This window comes from Lytechinus variegatus, chromosome 17 (genome assembly GCF_018143015.1).
Source record: "Lytechinus variegatus isolate NC3 chromosome 17, Lvar_3.0, whole genome shotgun sequence".
NCBI classification, from domain to species: Eukaryota; Metazoa; Echinodermata; class Echinoidea; order Temnopleuroida; family Toxopneustidae; genus Lytechinus; species Lytechinus variegatus.
Genome location: NC_054756.1, coordinates 23,752,375 through 23,774,115, shown reverse-complemented (window position 1 = coordinate 23,774,115; position 21,741 = coordinate 23,752,375). Strand labels below are relative to the sequence as shown.

The window sequence follows — 21,741 nt, the reverse complement described above, 5'->3', positions numbered from 1 at the left end:
AAAAGTAAGATAGTTGTGATGTATTGCTTACTGCAAAAAAAATCATTACACAAACCTTAGAATCACCTATTTCAGGTTATGATGCAAGCTTAATATGATAAATCAATAGTTGAAAGGTTGGAGGAGTATATACATTTTGCAAATGTCATATCCAACCTTGAATGATACTGGATCCAATAATTTACGTGTTGAATCGAACCATTTAAAATGGTAAATGCAACATTTAGCAAAGGTTGTCACTTCTCAAACCTCTCAGCTGTGATTTAAAATATCGTCTTTTTGCAGGTATCACTTTTTACGGCGAGCTGAATGTAATCATTATATTTCCCCTACAGTACGTCCGGAAAATAGCCAAATAAATACATCCAGGTACCTTAAAAGTTACACTTTGTCCATCACCTTTAACGGTGATTTATTATTTAGTAATAAGCATACTAAACTGACTACAGTCAGACAGTAGCATGAAGTTGTTCACAACCCACAAGTCTCTCTTGTAACATAAAGGTAAATAATCTAAATTGAGGGTTGACAATTTTAGAATACATGTATAAAAACCATTACACATGATATAAAAGGGCGATGAATGTAGGCTAATCATGGGGTCCCAGTCCCCCCCCCCTTCCCTTTAAAAACATATTGGGTGAAAATGCTCCATGAGGGTAATCATGTGTCCAACAAACATTGGGCATCTCCTTTGGGCATTTTTAATTATCCAGTGTGATGAAAGTTTTGCCAATTCTATAGTAATTGCTGCCTATTTGTTTTTTAACCTTACTGGACTGTATGCTTCCCGCATTGGGCAAAATACTCCCCCAAATTGGTTGGACACATAATTACCCTCGTGCTGTTATAAATTTTACCCAATATTTTTTACAGTGCCCCGGCAAGAAATGTGAAACTAAATCCGTTTAGATATATCAATATAGCAATGACAAAATACGTTTTTATTACAGATTCTACACTAATAATAGAAGTAATATAGCTTCATTGATTTAAAGGCCATAAAGCTTTTGACGAACAAAATCATTGAAGCATGGCGGATTACAAATGATAAATACTACGGCATGTAAGGAGATAGTTTTTCACGGCGCACGACGCCTTCGGGAACATAGGGAATGTATTGGCAAGTGCCTTTCACAACAAAGCAGTCTTTGTCGAGAGTTGGTAAATCAGAGCAGCAGATTCGTCGTGACCCTAGACAAATGACATACATAATATTTGCAAGTTCTGGTCAGCTCAGTAACCGCTGTTCTAGTTCATCGATTTTCGACAAAGACCTCCCAGCCGTTTATTGTTATTTGACGGGCATTTTCAACGCAATTCCTGTGCTCTTGAGCCTGTCCCCGTTGTAGCTGCGAAAAGTTCCTTATAACTACTGGATACTATTTTGCGCGCGCACTCACGTGTGAATCCAGATCCACCCTCAATTCGAGATTAGTTGAACTCTAAACTAAGAATACGAAATAAATGCTAATTACGCACCCCTTTCTGACGCCAGGTCGTCGTATCCTTACTACTCAAGGACCAATTTTTCTGCCCAAATTAATTTGAAATTGAAATTTTCAAACAATTCTTGGTCATCTATGCGCCAACCTTTCATATAATAAATAACTATCAGAATAAAGAAGAAGAATAAAAAATATCATGATGCAAATTAAAATTTTAAAATCATTTAAAAAGCTTTAAATAAATAAAAGATCTGGGTCCCGTGACACAAAGCTTAGCAATGATCGTAGGGCATTTTTCTACGTTTGATTCCATTGACTACAATGTACAATCAATCGTGAAAATCAAGCATATGATTAATTGCTAACCATTGTGTTACGGAACCCAGGTGCCTCAATTCCCTTTCTTGGGACACATTAATTTCAACTGCCTGTAAATATAACATTGGATAACGGTATAACCAATATACATGATCTAATGGAAATATTGATTAAATTTATATCAAACAGTGTCCAATTTAATTTAATCTGGTTATAGATATATTGCCTTTACGGGTAACGTAAGGTCGTTATCTGGATTATTCATTAGTGTACAATAACGCCGTTTATACAAAACTGACGATTCTTCAATAATATTATAAGCAAGAACTATAGACAAACTGCATATGAACCACGTAAATTTTGTATTAAGAATTTCCCAGCAAATTTAAATGAAGTTTCATTTAGCCCTATATGCGGGAGACGTTGCGTTGTCTAGTGCACCTCTGTCATTTGATTTGTATGCCTAAAAGGCTATTTAAAAATACAAGCACATTGCCTGTCAGTTCTAAACAGGTTGTTTAAAGAAGACTAAAAAAAACACCATAAAATGAAAGAACTTGTTGTTAGAGTTACATACTGTATCAACTTGCTTAAAATCTTAAACAGTGTTTTCAGGCATTGACATCACATGACAGAGATATCATGCATCGAAGCAAGTATTCGTTTAATGCTGCTCAATGCAGTATTAGAAATCAATTGTATAGATAAATATCCTAGAAGGATATTTATCTAGACAATTGTTTTACACGTAGCAGTCAAGACGTCTTCATAGTCCGAAGGAGGCTCGTAAACATCCAGAGGACACTCGTAGGTTGCTGGTGAGTCAGGTCGTGGTGGCACTGCTGCAGGCGGATCCCTCTTGGGAAGCTCCGGTGGAGATGGGTCTACATTAGATGTGACAGAAAGGAGCTTTTCAACCTCCTTGTCGGTGCTGTCAACCTCGTACACGGTATGATTGGTTTGTCCGTTGGCGGAGGCCGAAGCCTCTATAGCCTGGCTGCAGCTCGGACCAACACTGGTTTCCGTCCGGTCACGGTGACTTCCGGTGAAGGATTTGGCGTAGCTATTGGTTGACGACTCCCCCTTCCGTGATAGAGGTTGGAGATTCAGATCCCTTTGCGCCATTTTCATCATTTTCCTGAAGAAAAAAAAATCGGCAATTTGCAATAGAAATGAACCATAAAAGCCAATCAATTGACACTACAGAGAATACTCGCAACATGTAGCATGTCTGCAAAGACGTAACAGGAATAGGTTACTTCCCTCTGAGCCATGGCTCAGAGAGAACGGGGGAAAAATTACTGCCAGTACTACCAATTGCTCAATCGTTGCCCCCAGAAATCTAAAAAAAAAAATTAAAATGGAGAGTTAGTTTGTAAACAGTAGTATAATTATGATTAGGATTACTATAGTACCCGCCATAGCAGGCGCATGGATTAATCACTTTTGGAGAAATTGCGTTTCGTCCCGGAATTAATTTATAAATCATCAATTAAAACTTTGATTACGATGAAACATATTCTGTAAGAATATTTAAGTAATGAAAATTGAATTTCTTGTGAGAACTCTTTACGCATGGGTGAATGTGAAAAAAAGATAAAAAGAAATTCAATGAAAATTTAGTTGTTTATTTTCTGCGCAATGACTACCAAAAAGTTTGGATCTTGATGCATTGTACATGATTCCAACATGTTATCTTTAAAAAAAAATATTATAATATCATGTTATGTTTATACAGAACAGGCAATGTTTTTAAAGGGGATTTTCCTTATTTTCAAAGGCATTTTTTACTTGTTTTGCGATTGACCATTTCGACAGATCAAATTATGGATTTGTTTTTGTTCTGGATTCAATGACAAGCGTGTGCGAATGTCAAATTTCGGTTTGTTTCTTTACGGGAATATTCATGGTATTGTTTTCTACCACAAAACGAAATAGAACAATAAAGCAAAATAACACATGCAATACCTAAGTTGAAGTGTTTATTTCCTCTTGAATGACAGAGAAGAGTGACTCTGTTTGTTTAAATATACCACTTAATGACAGGAAATTGTAAGTATCTGACATAATCATTTCGTGTGATGTTCCACTTGAAATATATATCATTTATGTTGAGGTAATATTTTCAAAATGAGCATATACATGAGCGTTTTGCAACTTGATGCTATATATATATATGTCTTTAAAGAATAGGCAAGACTTCCATTTGCCTTATACATATAATACTTCGTAGCTAGCCCACATACCATTTATATAATGTAATTAATATTCGGACAGAACAAACTGACTTCGTCTTCGCTCTATATAGTTCCGAACATGTACTGTAGTGATCAATGAAAAGTTATGCAAATGTGTAGCTAAATTTCCATGTTCATATACCCGCTCATTTGCATGAATCTTGTTCGATAATTTCAGATCATAACGAAACTAGTGCTAGCACACGTGTGACCAAGCATTTGACATGTTTAAAAAAAATGACGTCGAAATCGTAGTAGATCTGTTCCCGATGCCACAAGTGACTGAAAAACAGGAGATCATTCTGGACAATTTGGCTGAAATAGCTCAGTTACAATGAGACAGAAATGACCCAAATATTAGTTTAACAAAATGGATAACATACCAGTTAGGTATTATCTCATGGGCAATTTTGGTTAAATTACCTTTCATTTTTGCTGGCATTATGATAGGCAGATTTCAAAGCAAGATATTATGTAACCATGCCTTACATAGCAGGATGCATAAATTGTATATACAAGGTAACTAGAATAGCACACTAATGAACATTCTATAAATGTATTTGTTGCATTTTCACTTTGAATGCTTTAACAAGTTGCTATAACAATGTCCTTGGCCAAATGTGAAATACCAGTCGCTAGTGGACGCATTGTTGTTGTTTTTTGTGGATATAATGAAAAAAAAATATTTGAATAATCGAGACATCAAAGTTGGCGCTTATTTTATTAGATATTAAATCACTATTTCACTTTTAGTCCGAATGACATTCTGAACATGCGCAGAATGGAACTCCGTACTGGCTTATTGGGCTGGTTTCGAAGGTCTATGAGCGCCCTCTTTCCTTCTCCGATAGATGGAAAGGAAGTGAACAAAGTTTAAACACAATCATTCTTATATCTTAGGATGTGAGGTTTCCAGTGCTTTGTTTCAACCAATTAAACTTTGTAATACTGTTATTTCCCATGCATGTGATAGTGCAGAGACCTTTTGATACCCTGTTCGATTTTCAGAAACTTTTTCTCGAAAGATGCAAGAGACTTGAACATAAATTCCCATATAGAGGCGTGTCCACTTCAAAAAGAAAAAAAATAATTATTCGTAAATTATGTTAAAACATAAGGACGTTTAGAATGAAAAAAAATATTACCATAAGTCTACAAATCTATGGTAAATACTCAAGCCAGCTACTAACGAAGTATCGTTCTTTATGCATTTACAATGATCACACTTTACTAGATTCCTGAAATCCAACGAGTCAGTGGTATGATTAATAAATGAGTTCGATGGCATAATAAGGAAGTTAAAAATGAGTCTTACTTGTAATGTAATTCTCTGGACCTCTCATAGACCAAACCAGCGAGGGCAATCAGGAAAAGCAATAAAAATAATACAACAGTACCTAGATGAAATGAAAATAGAAATGACTTATTTTAAATGACTGAATGTGCAGGAAGATTAATTTCCTCAATGTCATTCTCTGAAATAGGATCCTAATTTATTTACAATGAAATTAGTTTGTTTACGAAATAAAAAGTTCAAAATCCGAGAACAAAGTTCAAATTACGATGGTGATCTTCAACAATTGCAAGTGTAAACTTAGTCAAGTATCCTACAGTATTATAAGGAGAAGGGGTGAGAAGAGCGTCATCACAAATTAATGAAAAGATGCCCGCATATTTTCTTTTGTTGGGAGTAACATCACCATACTATCAACATGATTATCATGATAATGATTCCCAATTTATGATCGTTATTTGTATTATTTACTGGGTCCACGATATACCAAGTAATGATAATAATGATAGAAATACATGTTATACTAGCAACATTGGGATTGTACAATCATATCGGGTTATTGCGTGAGGTCAAGAGAATGTGCAACCCGAACATTCGCACCCATGCAAACCTGAAAGGTCTTGTCCAATTTTTGTGAAAGCTATAGGCCCAATATACAAAGGGTAGGATAGACAGGACCCGACGTTTCGGGTTTTCCGGAAACCCGTTTATGAATGGTCGGATATTATGCGATTACCCGACCTGACGCAATATCGCGATGTGATGGCAAAAGTGAAGGTGCTGTGGCCGAGTGGTCTATAGGCACCTGGCTATACATAAAAAGTCCGGAGTTCGATCCCCGGCCGCGGCACCTATGCCCGTGAGCTAGGCATTTAATCTACAATGCTCTTTTATCCTGCTTTCAATTAAATGGAAATGCTATATGCATTATTGGTAACTAGGTGTGCACTTGTTAAAAAAAAGTCGTAGTAATGTTAGTGATAAGACCCACCAAGACAACCATATCACCGATAATGGTGAATTATCATACCGGTTATAAAGATTATTATTATTATACTAACACTAGCAGTAATGATGATCCGGACCCCATTAATGGGTTGGACTTTGAAAGCAGAGCTGCATGGATCTTCCTGGACTAAATTCAGGTGCGGATCCATGAAGGGCAGGAGAGGGGGCGTGTGGCCATTGCTTGCCCCTTCTACAGTGTGATCTTCAACTTTGTGGGGTTTTTTGTTTGGGGGGCGGAATTGTTCCATATAGAGGTCGTGGGCTTGCCTGTTAAAAAGAACAAAATGAGCTCCCCAACTTCTTCAGAGATCCATAATCCACCCCTAGGTAACAATTCGGGAAAACATGGGTATCAGCATTGGCAACTGTCGTGTGCTTTATTTACGATGTTTTTTTATCAATGCCAGAAATATATTGCGGAGACTTCGAAATATGAGTGACTAAAGTATATTACCTATCAAGAGTGACGATAGGGCCGTCGAGTGTTCGCTCACGCGAGGTTCAGCTGAAGGCGTATTTTGGACATCTTGTAACGGGGTGGTCGATTCTAAAAAAAAAGAGAATACAGTGTCGAAAAATAAGGTTTTAATACTTACTTCTAATACAACTCTACTCCATCACTACTTTTTTTTGACTGCTACACATGATGATAAAAATGATGGTATAGTTTGAATTAATAGAATAAAAAACGCTAATTATTAGAAAATAATAATGATGATAAATAATAACAAAAAACAACAACAATGATAATGATAGCAACAACATAAATAATATCAACTTCAGAAAATACTCCCGCTGCCTGATACTACTATTGCTACTACTACTACTACTACGACTGCTACTACTACTACTATTCAGGGGCCGCGGAAGCGGGGGTTGCTGGGGGCTTCAGCCCCCCCCCCCCCTTTTCAATTACCGTGTACAGAAACGTAAAAATGACCATACGATTGTGGTTTTTGGCATGGCCAGCCCCCCCCCCCCCTCCCCTTCACTTGGAAAACCGTTCCGCGGCCCGTGCTACAATATACTTTATACTGCTTGGTAGTGCACTACTTCTTATACCACTAGTCATCATAATATCTATGACGTCAGGGTAACCAAAACTAACCATAACTTATACAGGAAACCCCAACATCCTCCGAATGGTCGCAGTCGTGGGCCCCGTAGTCCTGCCGCATGCAGTGTCCAATGTTCTCTTCTGCTCCGCTGCACTGCACTTCATCCAAGAGAATGTACTTGTGCTCTGAACCCTCATCGTAATGTCCGCAGCAAGAGTATTCCCTTGCTGCACTGTAGCCGAGCATCCTGCACACGACGTGCGAGTCCAGGATATCCCAGCTGTCATCACAAACGGTCCCCCAATGACCCCGGTGTTTCACCTCGACACGCCCTTCGTCAGGAGAAGATCCGCCGACAAGACGCACTTCAAGGTTTTCTGTGGTATTGGTAGGACAGTTCTAAAACATGAATGTCTGTCAGTGGGGTGAAATGCATCGAAATAACACCCCCAACAAAAGATCAGAAGGAACTACGCCATATCTCTTAAAAAAATTATTTAGTTTGACATCCTAAGTCCTTTCCTCAACTTCCAAGACCCATAAGGAATAAAAAGAGAACACACAAGGTGATCAAATACATTTATTACCTGTTATGCAGACAACTATTACAGCGAAAGACATCAAAATAAGACTAAAAAAATAACGCCCAAATCTTTGTATGTTTCAGTTTCTTGCTGTAAGTCTACATTGTTAAAAAGCTCTGATTTTACAGGGAAAAAAGGTGTTGCAGAAAGCAATAACAGAATCATTCTGCAAATTCATAAAACAGGATTTTTCTGCAATATACAGGTCAAAGGATAGGTCTGTTTAAAAAGGGGAAAGTGTCTTTTCTTTTAAGAAATTTGTACGGTTCAATACACCAAATACCAATTTCCTGTCATATTACGCAATCTGGTAAAATTACAGGGGTTGTTGCTAGAACTTCTTTTATTTAAGGATAAATTATCTTACAGTGTAGCTAGTTTGACAACTTGAGTCCTTTGCTCAACTTCCCTGCGCCAAATGAGTAAGAATGTTTAACAGATTAAATGCATGTTTTACCTTTTTGCAGACAGCTAATCCAAACATCATCGCCATGCGTGCAGCCGGTGACGCCTATGGGGTAAGAAACATTACACTGCATGAGATCTTCTTCCTTGCCCTTGCAGCGGGGTTCCCGTAGCAGCACCATTCCCGTCCCATTCCCGTAGGTAGTTGGTGGCGATAAAGTGTCCGCAGCACCGAAGTAGCCAAGCTTGCGACACGCCACGGAAGAGTCGATGTGTGTCCAGTCCTTCCGGCAGGCAGTGCCCCAGGCCCCCAACAGGTACAGTTCGAGACGACCCTGGTTCGGAGTTGGCCCATCGACAAGTCGTATATTTGCTGTAGCTTTGGTTTTAACATTATAAGGTATGGTTGATAAAAATAAACGATCCAGGAACTGGTGTCAGTAACCATTGACCCACCTTTTTTTCAATACAATAGGAAATTTTAAAATGCATGGTTTGAATAATTGTGATATGAATGTTGATGTGTACGTAATAAGTCATCACAATACCATTAAAGTAATTTTAAAGAATACGATTATTCATTTTAAAAAAGTTCTTTGCCAAAGGCGGAAATGCTTTGTTTATTACGTTGACGTTAGTTAAGCTGTGTTTTGCTTTTGATTTCATTTCATAATTTACTTAGTTTATTGATTCTTCGAGAATCTACAAACTGTTCATACTTTTTATTTTGCAATGTGTACATCACTTTCTCTAGGTTCAGTGTCTGTACCATTATGATATAAATGTGTTTATTTCTTCATCAGTCAATTACTTTTCATCTCTAGACCTCTTCTCGACTTTGGAAAGCAGTACTCAATATGGTGTCGAACATAATTTGAAATAGATTTGTATATATCTAAAAATGATCAAATCAAATTAGTACCTTTTCCAGAGCAGTCTACACCGGCGTCTTCATTATGTTCACAGTTATGACTCAAATATTTCGGATTTCCGCAGAGAGCGATGTGCCTTTCATCCCCGCTGCACTGGGAGTTGTCGAGGACAATATCGCCCTGCCCTTCCCCGAAAAACGCCAAGCCGTAGGACCTGTATACCTCCGGATAACCGAGCATTCGGCAGACGACTTCGGCGCTTTCCATATCCCATTCATCGTCGCAAACAGTACCCCATGCATCATCGTAGTACACCTCAACGCGACCCTCATTGGGTGAATACCCGTCTTCAAGGCGAACAGGAACTGAAATGACAAGAATATTTGTGACCATTGGCTAAAACGAATGAACGTATAACATTATATATATGTGTGTGTGTGTGTTTGTGTGTGTGTATGGGTGTGTCTGCATATTTACATACATATATATATGTATTTTTATATAATATTGAAAGAAATGAGAAAGGAATGCATGTATTTAGGCTTGTACTAGCTCAGATCTAACTTCGGCAAGCGTCTACTCATTGTTCATAAACTCATCTGCACCAAAGACAAAATAATCAAAAGTTGGTAATCTGTTTGCCGGTCAGTTAAACTCGGTGTCGCTTATCTGCTGGCACGCCTCCGTGGTCAAGTCTTTAAAGCGTTCAGAGCCAGGAACCCGGATTCAATTCCCGGCGGAGGCATTTTTTCCAACCTTGGATTCAGAATGGATGACAGCTCTGAGGGAGCTAGAGTGAAGCTACGCATCTCTCATATTTTTTTTCACTATATAAGTCATACCAAAGAGAGGTTGAAACCAATGGGTAGAAAAAAATTGTGCACGTGAACGCAATATTCATTCTTTGTAGCCAATGGTCATAATATATATATTCATATTACCATGATTACCAGACTACTATCGCGGTATTCGTATGACGTCGAAACAAAGGGCGCTTCAAGGTCTTATCGTGCCAAACACGCATTACAGTTTGGGTCATGGTCTGTGGTAAATGCTAAATCCATCGAAAGTGACCTTCTTTTATCGTATTTATCACGCTCCCATCTTTTCAATGCTCTGTCAAGGCCACATTGAGTAGGAAGCATCTTTAGAGACTGATATTGTCTCTGAATTATTTTCACAACGGTGTTGGTCGGTGGAATTACATTTTTAGTTGATAACTCGTATCGATTTTTTTTTAGGTGGGGTATAATTTTAAGAAATACTTACGTGCTACACAGCTTACGCCAACATCATTCTGGTGAGTGCAGTTTTCGACTCCAGATTCAGTAGGTGAACAATGACCAATGTTCACTTCATCTCCCGAGCAATCGAGATCACCAATCACAATGTATCCGGCACCCGCACCGAACTTCTCTGCTCCGTAGAAGCGTTCGGCGAACCCGAACCCAAGCATTCGGCACACGACGTTGGCTTCGGACACCCCGAAGTTATTCACACAGACGGTACCCCAAGAACCCTTGTGGAACACCTCGACTCTTCCCTCTCTAAAGGTACCGTCCTGCAAGCGAACGTTTGCTAAGAAGAAGGAGAAGGAGAAGTAGAAATACCAAGATAAGATCTCACGAGATCATGCATAGTAGGTTCATGGTGGAATGGAGTAGATATTAGATATGAAATTTCTCTTTATTGAGAATAAAGCCACATTTCACTTCCTTTTCGAGGTAAAATCGGATCAGACAAGGAACCTTCTCAAACGTCAGATAAGCATTTTTCACGAAGCAACCATGGATGCAGCCTTTGAGTATTGATCCGTACAGCCACCATAGACACAATAACCATGGCAATGGGGACTACAGGGAAGGTGCAATGGAAAAACACATTGCATCCGTTTAGTAAGATTCTGGCAAAAGGTGGCATTGATTGAGATTGTATATGTTAATCTACATTATGCCGTGCATATTTAAGATAATTTGATACAAATGTTTAAATCATATATAAAAGCTATGAGGAACATTTCAGGACTGTTGATATATACCAATCGTTAATGTCGTATATGAACCCATTCAGAACTGAGTTCTCTCATGTTTTTATAAAGGGGTCATTCTGATTCTAGTGGGCAATTAACCCAACAGTCTTTATAGACAGTGTCTGCCAGTGAGATCCTGCCTCACATACGCATGAGATAATACTTGTTGCTAGTGCCCCTCGCCTATTGTTTTCGTTAAAATAGAGATAATAAATATCATTCGATCAAAGAAAAAAGAAAGAAACTTACACCGAAAAGACATCTTTACGGGAACGGTTATTGGAATGCTGTTACACCTATGACATAGTACTTTGCATTTGAAACTTAACAAGATAAGAAGGTGCTGAATAAACTAGCGTCATTACCTGATCAATGATTTTTAAAAAAAAATCCTACCTTTTCCTTTACACTTGACTGTGACACTTTCGTTCCTATCGCAGTATTCGTGAATGCCGATATTCTTGTAGGGGCAGAAAGCCAGGTTCGTCTCATTTCCAGTGCATTTCAAAGAAGGTACTCGTCTATCATCAGTAAAATCAAAGTCGATGTCGCCGCTTCCGCTGCCTTCGACATCACTGGCATCGGTAGCTTGGCGAACACCCTCCGCGTAGCCGAGGGTCCGACAGACAACTTTGGCATCCGCGTCGGTCAAGTCGTCATCGCACAATGGCACCCATTTGTCATCGTTAATGAAGATCTCAACTGGACCCTTGTTTTCGCGGTTACCTTGGAACCGAATTTCGAGAGGTTCTGCAAGTAGGGAAAATTGTTTTAAAATCAATTATTCGTGTTTATTAGAAGGCTTATAAAATAAAGGGTTGATGATAGAAAAAGAGAATTAGCATGCCAATTTCATTTTCATTATGCGATAAAAAAAGGAAAACAAACAAATTGGACAAGACGACTCCGGTTATAGGTTAGAAAGCTGCTTGCTTATCAAACCTGAACCCATTATGAAAACTCACAATACTGTTTCTGTTAATAATAAAATTGGTTTTCATGTTTCAAAAGGTACATAGGGGTTCGGTGCAGCATATAATGCTAACCCACCTAACATTAATTTTGTGATAATCGCTTTTGAAAGTTTGAAAAAAAAAAATCTATAAATCAAATTAATGATACAAGAATGCCAACTTTTGCTACACACACTTCTAAATACTCGACATTAAAAAGCAAGTTGAAGAAACATACTAGTCAACATTTGGGTGGATTATGAGAGAACATTTTAAATTACCTTTTGAATTTGTGGCTTAGCACTTATTACACATAACATAAATGAAGATTTATCTTTTCAATATGTTTCATCATTTAACTTCCTACTAATATTAACAAGATTAAGGAAATTTCATTTTTTGAATAAATATCTTGACAGCAATCATAATTGTGTAAAATACTATTAAGAAGTAAAGTCATGTCCAACATAGAAACCTCTTCACACATGATAATTGCTAAGATAAAGATTCATGAACATGGTGAAGATGATGAAAATATATGTCGAAACATTCGGTTACTCGTCATAAAAAGGTCAGCAAAGACAATACTTATGCCATGGTCACATTTGTTCTACGGCGGCCGTACGGCGAGTCGAAAACAGCCGTTTTATCAATTTTGATTCAAACCACCTATATGTATTTGGACAAAAAAATGTTAAAACGGCTGTTTTCGACTCGCCGTACGGCCGCCGTAGAACAAATGTGACCATGGCATTAGGGTCCGTTAAAGAGAGAATTACACCTGTTGTTACTTTGCCATAATGGCAACTACCATGGTGATTTTGATTGGGACTGGCTGCTGAGCCATGTTACCATGGTAGTTGCCATTATGGCAAAGTTACGACGGTTGCAGGTCCTTTATGAAACAGGCCCTTGGTATAACATAAACGTTTTTTAATGCATGATAAATGCTTAGGTTAAGATTCATGAAGGCAAAAACACATGCCTTAACAAACAGCTGTCTGTCATTTACATTAATTCTATTCCAGACACCCTGCTCTCTGTTGCTATGGTGGATATCATCTTGGAAAGTGTGGTTCAGCACTATGAACCTGCATAAAGATGTATTTTTGCGGGGAAAAGCATGCCTGCCTCAGGAGGCCTACTTATTGATTGAATTTTTAAATGACATTTCTTATGGATTATAGAGAAGTGATTCAGGATGGCGGATTTTTACAAAAGTGTGGATTATTAACACTATGCTACACTGACCCCTTCAATAAGACTTAAAGGGCAATTAATTAGATCGGAAAGGGATGATTGTACTTGATAAGTTACTTATAAAATATTGTATTCATCAGATTAAATCGCGGGTAGCTTCCATGAATATAAAAAGACGACTTTTTTTAATTGATAAAGCGGGGGTTCCCTTCGTGTGTTTGAAAAGTGTGAATGTGTCGCATGCCATCTCCGATCTTGAGTTCAAAAAAATTGTTTTCTCATATAAGATGGATAGATTAATTTTATGTTCACACATTTAAAACCCCTGAAGATATGCATTGTCTGATTTGCATTGAGGCAGTGCCATATATGAATAAAGTAACGATAATTTACTAAGAATTGCCCTTTCTTGTTTGCAACTGTTAAGCCTTGCATCCTTGTGTAAAAAACATGTATCCATCCATCCATGTATGCAATTACTTGAGTTAAATCGCAATACATGCAGTCGAGTCAGCTGAATGCTTCCGTGTGCCCTTATTCTTTTTAGACAAACGGTTGCTAATGTCATTCATGAGATGCAGATGGTTTATTGGATGAATGAGCCAGTTCCCAATGATGCATTTTTTTTCCTTCATTTTATTACAATGCTTACAATTTCGATAAACGAACTTTGAATCTATTATCGCTTTCACTATACGTTTCTGTAGCGATAGCAATTTTCTTTGGCATCTTTCCCTGCTCCAGATTCTCAAGCATGCATTGTGTCAGCTGCACATTCACCAATTGCCATTCTGCGTTATGTCAGTAGTAGCCTATATACTTTAAAAAAAAAAAAAAATTCCAATCATTATTGATGTACTGATTTTTTGCACTCATTCCTGACTAGTTGCAATTGCATACACTCTAAGAATTCTGATGTTGAATCAGCGTTAGAGGGGTTGGAGGGGTGCCGGCCTTTTCCAGATGTTGCGTCCACCCTTGTTTAAAGCTGAACCCAACAGTTTTGGGTTTTGGGTTGACGCAGCATTTGGAAGATGTCGTCGCTCCTCCGGCCTTTCAACTGTTAAGTTGGCATTTTCTTTTTTTAGAGTGTAACGACGGAAAGATTGATCTCGATCTTGCATAATATGATAGCAATTTGAAAGCTTTTAGTAACTGGATAAGACCCCCCCCCCCCCCGAAAACGAATCTGGTTTGAGTTACCATCGATTTGGTGACATTGTATGAAAAAATACTTGTCAATTCACACGCTGTTCAAAACGTGTGAAAGTACTTTTTTGTGGGCACAGACTTTATATACCTTTGTTGCTGATGTTAACGTTTATACCAACACAACTTTTTTTGGTCTCGCTCCACTGACATTTGTAAACAAATAATTGCAATAACTGGTATAATCAACGACTGTATAATTCCTAAGGGAGAAATGCAAATCATTCTTATTTCCCCCTTATCACGTGGATTGGTCTGTAGCATTCTCAGTTACATCCGTTTTTTATTTTTTTCTTCTTTAATTTTTTAATTATCTTGTTTTCTTTTCTTTCTTTTTTTTGTTTATTCTTTTATTATTATTATTTCATTCACATTGTACATTAGTAATGATCGTTCTCGTATTTGGTCTGGTTCGTTTTTTTTTTGTCTCTTTTCTTCCCATTTTACTTGTCTTCCTTCAAACTTGTATTGTCTTTTTCTCTTGCACAGCACACTCTCATTTTCGTTTCCCTCTTCTTGCACAGCAACAGGAGCAGGAGCATGGCGGCGTGTCTACTCTTTTAGCGTATCTAGTGTAATTCTTCCCGGCTCCGACGTCTGATTTGTCTGACTTTCCATTCAGCTCGTTATGCAACGATGACCTGTTGTCCCTTTCATCACAACACGGCGCTTCGTCAGAAAACCTCTATTTTGATACTGACATAAAAAACTACCTGAATGATAATACTGCTGATCTTAACTCAAACTTTGACCCAAATGACCCATGTGGGCAGCTTGTTACTTGTTACAGTATTTTACAGAACAACATTTTAAATCTTTAATTAATTCTAGCAGTCTTCAAGAAGATATTTTTCTTCTCCATCTGAATATTCGTAGTGCCAATAAAAATTTCGATAAGCTAAAATTATTTCTTGATAGAAATCAGTTTCCGAAACATTCAATCATTGGATTAACTGAAACGTGGTTTTCGGAAAATCCTTGTTCTCTTTTTGCACTCTCCGATTTTAATCTAGTTGGTAATAACAGAACTCTTAGACCTGGTGGTGGTGTTGCACTTTATATACCCCAGCAATACGAATATAATCTTATAAATAATATGACTTTATCCAATGACGCTTTAGAATCACTCTTTGTTAAAATCATCAATCCAAAAGGAAAAATCTGATACTGGGAGTCTTATACCGACCTCCTAATTCTCGATACTCGACATTTTCTGGAAACCCTCAATGACTATTTACTCAATCCTTTTCTGAAAAACAAAGATTGTTTTTTTATGGGGGATTTCAACATCAATTTAATGAATTGCAACAATAACAATATCTCGCAAGAGTTTCTCGAAACGTTTTTGACTAATTCTTTCTTACCACTAATCACTAAACCAACGAGAGTGACTAACACTTCTGCAACTATTATAGATAATATTTTTAGTAATGTAACTTTTCCTACCCCCCAAGCTGGTATAGTTCTTAGTGATATTTCTGATCACTTTTCAATTTTTGCGAAGCTGTCTAAAAATAAACTTTTTAAGAATGAATCATATAATACTTCCTATCGTAAAATAACCGATGATAACATTTCTCATTTAATTAATGATTTAGACAATACAGACTGGTCGACCATTTTTGACTCCACAGAGGTTGATGTAGCTTACGACATTTTTATTACCAAATTAACATCTTGTCTAGACACCAATGTCCCTCTTATCACCCACCGAAAGTCAAATTATAAAAAAATCCCAATACATCCGTGGATCACTAAATCTATTTTACGATCTATTAATCGTAAAAATAATCTTTATTATAAATATATTTCTAAACCTAACGAAAACTCTCGTTCTAAGTACACTTGTTATAAAAACACCCTTACCACATTATTACGTATTGCCAAAAGGGAATACTACACTTCCCAATTGAACATTTACAAAAATGATATGAAAAATACTTGGAAGATTATTAATAATGTACTGAACAAAAAGAAAAAAAGCTCTACAATCACAAAAATAAAGTCAAATAATACTATTACAGACGACGCTAATAAAATCACAGGAGAGTTTAATTCATATTTTTCAAATGTTGGCAACAACTTGGCTAAAAATATACCTCGAACTAACAAATCCTTTTCTGATTTCCTTGACGACCCTAACCCCAATTCTATGTTTTTCAGCCCTACTAATTCTATGGAAATCATAAACATTGTTAGCAATCTACAGAATAAGAAAAGCCCGGGGTATGACGGTATACCAAACTTTCTTCTAAAAAAAATCATTGCAGCCATCGTTGATCCATTGGTACATATTTTTAATATCTCTCTTACCACTGGACGGGTCCCCAATAAAATGAAAATCTCCAAAGTCATCCCACTGTTCAAAAAAGGTGATAGCCAACTCGTTTCTAACTATCGTCCAATATCCTTACTAACTTCACTATCTAAAATTCTAGAAAAACTGGTCCATACCAGAACTAGTGATTTCTTCAAATTACATAACATTTTTTCAAACTTCCAATTTGGATTTCGTAAAAATCACAGTACTTCCCATGCAATTTTGTCATTTATAAATAAAGTCACCACTTCCATCGATAATAGTTGTCATACTGTCGGTATCTTCCTGGACTTCTCCAAGGCCTTCGACACTATAAATCATGAAATTCTCCTTCATAAACTATGTCATTATGGAGTTAGAGGGAAGGCCTTGGAGTGGTTCAGGAGTTACCTCACTGATAGGACCCAATTTGTATCAGTGAATAATTGCAATTCGACTACTCTTCCAATTACTTGCGGTGTCCCCCAGGGTAGCCTACTAGGCCCACTTCTTTTTATTACTTACATCAATGATATTAAAAATACATCAAATTTACTTTCATTTATACTTTTTGCTGACGATTCCAATATTTTCTTTTCCCATGATGATATTAACCAACTCGTTAGAACCTTAAACTTTGAACTAACAAATGTTACAGATTGGATCAAGGCCAACAAACTTTCACTTAATCACCAGAAGACAAACTACATGCTTTTCAGTAATAAAGTCAATACTCTAACTGACAGGATTTTCTTTGATAATTTTGTTCTTAATAATGTTTCCACTACTAGATTCTTGGGTGTCCTTATTGACGACAAATTATCCTGGAAGCCTCATATCGATAGTATATGTAAAACAATTTCAAGAAACATTGGAATTATTAATAAACTTAAACATTTTCTCCCTTCCCGCACTTTGTTAACATTATATTACACACTTATTTTACCATATATTATTTATGGAATTATTGCGTGGGGATGTGCAATACAAACACAAATAAATAGAATATTACTTCTCCAGAAAAAAGCTATAAGAATAATTTTTCAAGCACACTTTAGATCACATACTGATATCTTATTTTTTGAAAATAACATTCTTAAAGTAAATGACATATATCTTTTCGAACTTAGTCAATTTATGTTTAAATTAAGCAGGGACGATCTCCCCGCCATTTTCTTTAATATGTTCCGTAAAAATGCTTCCGTACACAGCTACCCTACAAGGCAACGTCTATGTTATCATCTTCCTTTAACAAGAACTTTATTTGCAAAAAACTCGTTTGTCTTCTCCGGGCCTGCCTATTGGAACTCTCTGCCTCAAGATTTCAAAGAATCCCCTAATGTAAATATTTTTAAACGCAAACTGAAAAAAATGTTAATTCTGAAATATTCGTCGCAAACAGGTCAAGCTGAATAACTAAAATAACTGATTTAATTATACTCAACTTTTATGTATATGTGTTTATATTATATACATATAGTCATGTATATTATTTGTTTTACATTATTTTTTCTTCTTAAAACTGCAATTAGCCAAGTACCTGCTCCTGCTGCCTGCCATATTTCTTTTCTACTTAGTGTATTGCACTGCTCTGTCCCTTCTGTCCCCCCCCCCCCTCACCTCCCCCTCTCTTAAAATATTGTATAACGTAAATATTTCTTTACATGACCCATCAGTTACGGTTTTTCAAGTGCACAAAAATTGTATTTATTTTTAAACAAATTTATTATTACGAACCAATATTTATTTGTTGTAGTTTTATATTGAAACTAAGTTAGGGGCTTGCCTCCTGTACAAGCTTTGCTTTTTTCGGCAAGTCCCTCCGTTTTACTTTCAAATACAAATGTCATTTCAGATAAATTTATTTACTCAATTGTGTTCTTTAAATTTATGATTATTTATGTATACATATTATATTTCGTAGTATTTTCGACCTTGTTTTGTTATGTTTATTATATTATTGCTATGTTCATTATACTATTGTGAAACGGAAATAAATAAATCAAATCAAATCAAATCTATTAAAGAACGTATGAAATTTACATTGCTTGATATAATTATGCACTTTACAAAAAGAAGATTTTATAGATGAAATAACAGAATCATTATTTAAATTGTTATAACAAGAAATTTTTAGCAATAACAGAACAGGCCTTTTATAAAAAGGGGGAAAGTGAGTAATATTACAGGAAATTTGTAAAGTTTCATACACCTAATACCAATGTCCTGTAAGTTTATACCCTGCATGTAACATTACACAGTTCATTAAAATTGCATGTATTCTCGAGACTGCTGCAGAAAATTTAGGTTTTTTTAGGATAAATTTTCTAACAGTGTGGGTGTACTGCTCTCATTAGACATCAAATAAAAATTTTTAATAATTTTTAACTCTTCCATTTTCGATAGGTTTTTATCAAACCTCCACTGATATACTTTGCTCTAAGATTTTCTGTTTTTGTTAAAACCGACTCATAGCCAGGTTGAACTCCACCTTAAAGCCTCTAAGTCCTCTCATTGTAATAATGTTGAGAGCCAGGATATTTTTTCTTCTTTCTTTTTGTTTGGACAGGAACCAATTCTAAATCCCCCTGTTATTTGTCATTTTTGTGTCATTCAAAATTAACTTATTCGTTCATTTTCAATACAAGCTTTTTTTTTATAACTGTCGTACAATATTTATAACTCATCCGTAGATAATTTGTAATCACATTTTGTTTTATTTTCTGTGTATTTGATGTATATTATTGGAAATGAAAAAATTGAATAATAGTTGTGATTTTTATCAGGTAGTAAAGAAAATGGATTGTTTATTTAAAAAATACAATTTATATAATCAAATGCATATTTAAAAACATACAAACCACCTTCAGTATGTATGCATATGCATGACTTTAGGATTAATCTCAATACAGATATAGCCCAATAGAATAGAAACTAATACATTGGTATAGAAAAAGTTGACCGTGCTTACTGATAAGACGTTCAACTACCTAAGAGGAATATGAATAGAGTGGAATTATAAAAAGAGCAAGGAGAAAAGGGGAAGGAAGGCGGAGAAAAAAATATAAAGAAGAATCAGGAAAGGAGAAGAGGTATAAAAAAAGAGGGAAGTGAAAATGAATAAGAAGAGAGACAAAACGGGAAAAGTTGTGAGATTGATTAATAACGAACTAACTGGTCTGTGCATCAACAATTTCAATATACAAAACCCCGATGCCAATAAATGGCAATGCAAGTATAATGTGGATAATGACGATCTAAATACTATTACACTAGCTCATTCAAGAGATGGACTTCATTATCAAAGCCTGTCTGATATTTCCTTTCCAGCTATTTTAGAACATCTTTGAATTTTAAAACATTGTCGTTCTTTATCCTCAAAGATGAAAAGGAATCTCGTATGTTATGTACTTACTATACTGCGATGGAAAAGTGTTGGCCACCACTCTTGACACAAAGAGCAGGAGACAAATGCACAACAATGTATGTAATCTCCCCATATTCCAGATGGAACCTAAGCAATCTGGGTACTGAAACGTAGTGAATGATAATGATGATAATGCGTTTCACACATGCAATAGTTAAATTATCCGAGAAGCAATGTCATTTTTCGAAACACTGCGCATGCTCAAAATCAAAGCTAAGTGACTGTTCTTGTGTGGAAGTATAAGGAAATAAGATGTAGATCTAGACAAATCATTGCTATGTCAATATGTGTACGGAAGTTAAAAGTGGCTGTCATGCATTTTCTTCGTTTTCCTGGAGTCGGAAAGGCACCACTATGATCTCATCACTTTCAAAACATGTATATAAAATGTATGATAAATAAATACAACCATTAAAGGGCAATTCATACAATATGAGGAAGATGTATGTATGCAAATTTGTTACCATGGCCCGAAGAAACAGGGATGCGGAAGTCTTCTTCTGAAACACCAAAGTATTTCTTCCAGGGTTGACATCACCTTCAGATTGGTACGTTATAACATGCAGAGGCGGACCGTGACTCGGAGGAGACAAAGCATTGGAGGGGCACAGTATTGTTCACTTACAATACAGCGCCCCTCCAATGCTTTGTCTCCTCGGGTCACGGTCCGCCACATGTATGCTGTAGAAATTTAACTGAAACCCCTTTCATTATGGAATACATTTTGCAATTGCTGGGAATCTACTCTCTCACTTCACTCGCTTGCATTCCAATGTGTATGGTCAGCCGCACTGTAATTCAACAGTTTATGACACAATTAAAACGGCCATCATAGGAATTACCTATCAGCACCAAACGTCTCCCCCACAGCTCGGACCGGGTTTACACCACTGATTTTGCATACTGTCAAATGCACATTCTGTTTTTGCACTTACAAAATTAGAACCCCCAATATCATGATCTCATTTTCGAAGCCCAACGTTTTCCTGAGAACTAATGAGAAATTGTAGGCCTACCTCGTTATTACTCACTATAATACCAATGAGATGCTTGCTCCTTCGTAGCAAATAAGTGAAGAATATAATGATGGAAAATTCCACATGATATGAATCGAACGAAGAAAAGATTTTCTACATGTGTTACATTACATTGCATTATATAAATTGCAGGAGTCAGTGCAGTGCGATCTGATCAGCGTTTAGACTTATAGTTTGCCATGGAGTTCAAAAAATGAACATCATGTACGTTTGCAACATGACAGTGAACATGGTCCCGACGGCAGAAGGCTTCCATGAATTCCTTTCTCTAGCTCCCTCCCCCCCCCCCGCCCTCTCTCTAATGCTCCCCTCTGTCTATCTTTCCCGCCTTCTTCTCCCTCGTCCTCTCTCTTTCATGCACTC

General features: G+C 36.7%; 1 protein-coding gene across 1 annotated transcript; it reads right to left on the bottom strand.

The window, feature by feature from the left end:
- Positions 1 to 1,751: 1,751 nt before the first annotated feature.
- On the bottom strand, positions 1,752 to 20,679 carry LOC121431318 (deleted in malignant brain tumors 1 protein-like). The gene is made up of 9 exons (XM_041628831.1): positions 20,330 to 20,679; positions 11,650 to 12,003; positions 10,494 to 10,802; positions 9,275 to 9,589; positions 8,405 to 8,731; positions 7,414 to 7,740; positions 6,760 to 6,852; positions 5,319 to 5,400; positions 1,752 to 2,904 (listed from the first exon to the last, which is right to left on the bottom strand). Exons 1-9 carry the CDS (start codon positions 20,412 to 20,414, stop codon positions 2,496 to 2,498), a joined length of 2,301 nt encoding a protein of 766 aa, XP_041484765.1. The 5' UTR covers positions 20,415 to 20,679; the 3' UTR covers positions 1,752 to 2,495.
- Positions 20,680 to 21,741: the final 1,062 nt, after the last annotated feature.

Excerpts from the sequence above, each read along its gene's own strand:
- LOC121431318 (XM_041628831.1), bottom strand. The coding sequence starts at position 20,414 with ATGGGGAGATTACATACATTGTTGTGCATTTGTCTCCTGCTCTTTGTG. Across the intron at positions 9,590-10,493 it reads TGGCGTAAGCTGTGTAGCAC|TTCCTGTTCGCCTTGAAGAC; the intron begins GTAAGTATTTCT and ends TTGTCATTTCAG. Across the intron at positions 5,401-6,759 it reads CCTATCGTCACTCTTGATAG|GTACTGTTGTATTATTTTTA; the intron begins GTAATATACTTT and ends CATTTCATCTAG.